Consider the following 3,522-nt stretch of genomic DNA (forward strand, 5'->3'; position numbering starts at 1 on the left):
ATTACTCTTTTACTTGTTTCAGTCATTTGACTGCGGCCATGCTGGAGCACCGCCTTTTATAGTCGAGCATATCGACCCCAGGACTTATTCTTTGTAAGCCTAGTACTTATTCTATCGGTCTCTTTTGCCGAACTGCTAAGTTACGGGGACGCAAACACACCAGCATTGGTTGTCAAGCGATGCTGAGGGGACAGACACACAAACATATACACACACACATACATATATATATATACATATATACGACAGGCTTCTTTCAGTTTCCATCTACCAAATCCACTCACAAGGCTTTGGTTCACCTGAGGCTATAGTAGAAGACACTTGACCAAGGTGCCACGCAGTGGGACTGAACACAGGACCATGTCGTTGGTAAGCAAGCTACTTACCACACAGCCACTCCTGCGCCTGAGATGGTGATAAAGGTTTGCAAAATTAGATAAATTTGTCAGTATGGCACGAGGGGACAAGATGTGGCACTATCATGCTATTAGCTGTCAGAAGTGAAAGTGCTCACTGCTAGTGAAGTATCTGTCTGTCTGCCTGCATGCCTGTTGCTGGCCTGTCGATTCTTTGGCTACTGACAGCTAATACCATGACTGGCCGGAGCGAGCTATATGTCTGTCTGTCTCTCTATCTATCTATCTATCTATTACTCGAAAGTTCGCGCGTCCGCGCTAGCTAGTCGTGAGTAGAAAACACAAATTTAATATAAAAACATATTTCCTGAAATTGCAAATTATTTAAAATATAAAAATATAATTTTCAACAGAGAGAATTTATCAAAATAGAAAATTTATGAAGTTTGAAGTTTAAAAATAATAGGATCGACCACTCACGACTAGCTAGCGCGGACGCGCGAACTTTCGAGTAATAGATAGATAGATAGAGAGAGAGACAGACAGACAGACATATAGCTCGCTCCGGCCAGTCATGGTATTAGCTGTCAGTAGCCAAAGAATCGACAGGCCAGCAACAGGCATGCAGGCAGACAGACAGATACTTCACTAGCAGTGAGCACTTTCACTTCTGACAGCTAATAGCATGATAGTGCCCAAGATGTCTCCTTGTGCCATACTCAGACAAGACACCCAAAATCCTCAGTGCTACAACATTAAAAAAAACAAACAAGCAAAAAAAAGCAACTTTCCTTTCACTTTCTAATGAAGGGCTTTGCTTGAAATATCAGTTTTATCAACACCCCCAACCCTCTACCATGGCATAGGAACTTCTCCAGATTTGTCAACAATACCAAGTGTTTAAAACATATTTTAACATTTATATGACAAGTAAACAAGGAAACTTATCTTACATGTTTGTTAAAATTTTCCAACAGCAAGGGATCATTGAATTCTTCATCTTCAACATTGGAACTGCAATAAATAAATAAAGTGAGTGAAAATGTAGCAGAATGCTAAACTACATAATTATGGTGGCTTCTTGACAATTTATCTAACCTCTCCTAAACCATCCACTTTATCATGAAAACATGAATGTAGAACAGTTTTTTTTCTCTTCCACTCTGTGTGTGTGTGAGAGATAGAGTGTATGTGTGTGCACGTGTAACAAAACCTCTGTAAACTAGAAACCCCTAGGTGAAATAAATCAGAGATGCTTTGCCCCATACAGAAAATTGCAGGAGCTACTCAGAGGTTTTGCAAGCTGTTCTAAATCTTACCAAAATTAAAATCACAGTGGAAGTTAATCATGAAGTATCAATGTATGTCATAATACACACAACTAAAGCACCAAATACTGAGGAACCATCAACAAATTTAAGTTTAAACCTACAAGAACTAGAAATTCAATGAAGTTTGGTGCTTTGTTGCCTAAACACCTTGAAAATGTGGATAAACTCTGACCTCATAAGGTAGAGTTGAGGCAAACAGGAAGTATTTGACTTCTAATTTTACTGGACCCTGATGACTAAAAGGCGAAGTTGATCTGTATGAGATTTGAACTCAAGAACCCCCTTAATATTGGCATAACAGTCACTCGTTTAGAGAATTGTTGTTGTTGTTGTTGGCACTCCGTCGCTTACGACGTCGAGGGTTCCAGTTGATCTGATCAATGGAACAGCCTGCTCGTGAAATTAACGTGCAAGTGGCTGAGCACTCCACAGACACGTGTACCCTTAACGTAGTTCTCGGGGATATTCAGCATGACACAGTGTGACAAGGCTGACCCTTTGAATTACAGGCACAACAGAAACAGGAAGTAAGAGTGAGAGAAATTTGTGGTGAAAGAGTACAGCAGGGTTCGCCACAATCCCCTTCCGGAGCCTCGTGGAGCATTAGGTGTTTTTGCTCAATAAACACTCACTACGCCTGGTCTAGGAATCGAAACCGCGATCCTATGATCGCGAGTCCGCTGCCCTAACCACTGGGCCATTGCGCCTCCCATTTAGAGAATAACCAGAAATCAAATGCTCAATCCATCCAATTGCTGCAACCACTTTCCAATTGTATTCAAAATCCTTCTAACTAACAAAGGCTAATTACAAAAACAAAAATAACCTCAGATTTGAAAATGCTCAATTAGTTAAAACCAAAAATATGAAGATGACAAACATAATATCACAGTAATGAGAAATTTTGGTTTTAACTTACCCATAAACTAATCCTGCAATGGAACATTTTTTAAATTCCATGATATTTCTTGTTAAGGTTCCAGTTTTATCGGTGAATATATATTTGACCTGAAATGCATAAAAAAAAAACAAAAAACAAATAAGTACATTCAATACAAACATGTATCTATTCTTTTACTAGTTTTAGTCATCAGGCAGCAACCATGTTGAGATATTGCCTGCAAAGGATTTAGTCATCAATCACATCGACCTCAAAACTCGGTAATTATTTCATTGATCTCTATTTATTGACTGGCTAAGCTAAATGAAAGGGTATGACTCAGCGCTCCATATAACAAGGCATAGAAAAAATGGCAAGCAATAGTGTGAACAACCATCACATATATAATGTATATATATATATGTATACATACATGTACATCTATCTATATACATACATAGTTATCAATAGTTTTCCATTACGTTTGTATGCTGTTGTCCTCTTCCACATTTACTTCTTGCATGTCCATCACCTCAGATGTCCATCATCACTGGTGCAACCAGAGTAGTACTGTGGAATTTTTAAGTCTTTGGACTTTAAATGTGTTGAAAGTATGCTGATTCTAGTCTTCCTGGCCGATGTGGATTTCCATGTTTGTCCTTTTCAGTTAATTATTTCCTTGCTGGATTCATATTCCATAAAGCAGCCTAACATTATAGTATATATATATATATATATATATATATAAAACGATTGCGCTGGTTTGGACATATGGTGAGAATGAATGAGGATAGCTGCGTGAAAAAGTGCCACTCCCTAACAGTTGAGGGAACCCGTGGAAGAGGTAGGCCCAGGAAGACCTGGGCTGAGGTGGTGAGGCAAGACCTTCGAACATTGGGCCTCACCGAGGTGAGGACTACTGACCAAGACCTTTGGAAATGTGCTGTGCGTGAGA

General features: G+C 39.3%; 1 protein-coding gene across 10 annotated transcripts in view; it reads right to left on the minus strand.

The window, feature by feature from the left end:
• LOC106872891 (probable phospholipid-transporting ATPase IA) overlaps positions 1 to 3,522 on the minus strand; it is a 427,279-nt gene that overhangs the window by 114,462 nt on the left and 309,295 nt on the right. For all 10 annotated transcript variants that reach the window (XM_014920050.2, XM_052969323.1, XM_014920053.2 and 7 more), the window contains 2 exons: positions 2,607 to 2,695; positions 1,310 to 1,370 (listed from right to left, as the gene is read on the minus strand). In XM_014920050.2, coding sequence (XP_014775536.1) covers positions 1,310 to 1,370; positions 2,607 to 2,695 — 150 coding nt within the window. The remainder of the gene's footprint in view (positions 1 to 1,309; positions 1,371 to 2,606; positions 2,696 to 3,522) is intronic.

This window comes from Octopus bimaculoides, chromosome 7 (genome assembly GCF_001194135.2).
Source record: "Octopus bimaculoides isolate UCB-OBI-ISO-001 chromosome 7, ASM119413v2, whole genome shotgun sequence".
In the NCBI taxonomy this organism is placed as follows: Eukaryota; Metazoa; Mollusca; class Cephalopoda; order Octopoda; family Octopodidae; genus Octopus; species Octopus bimaculoides.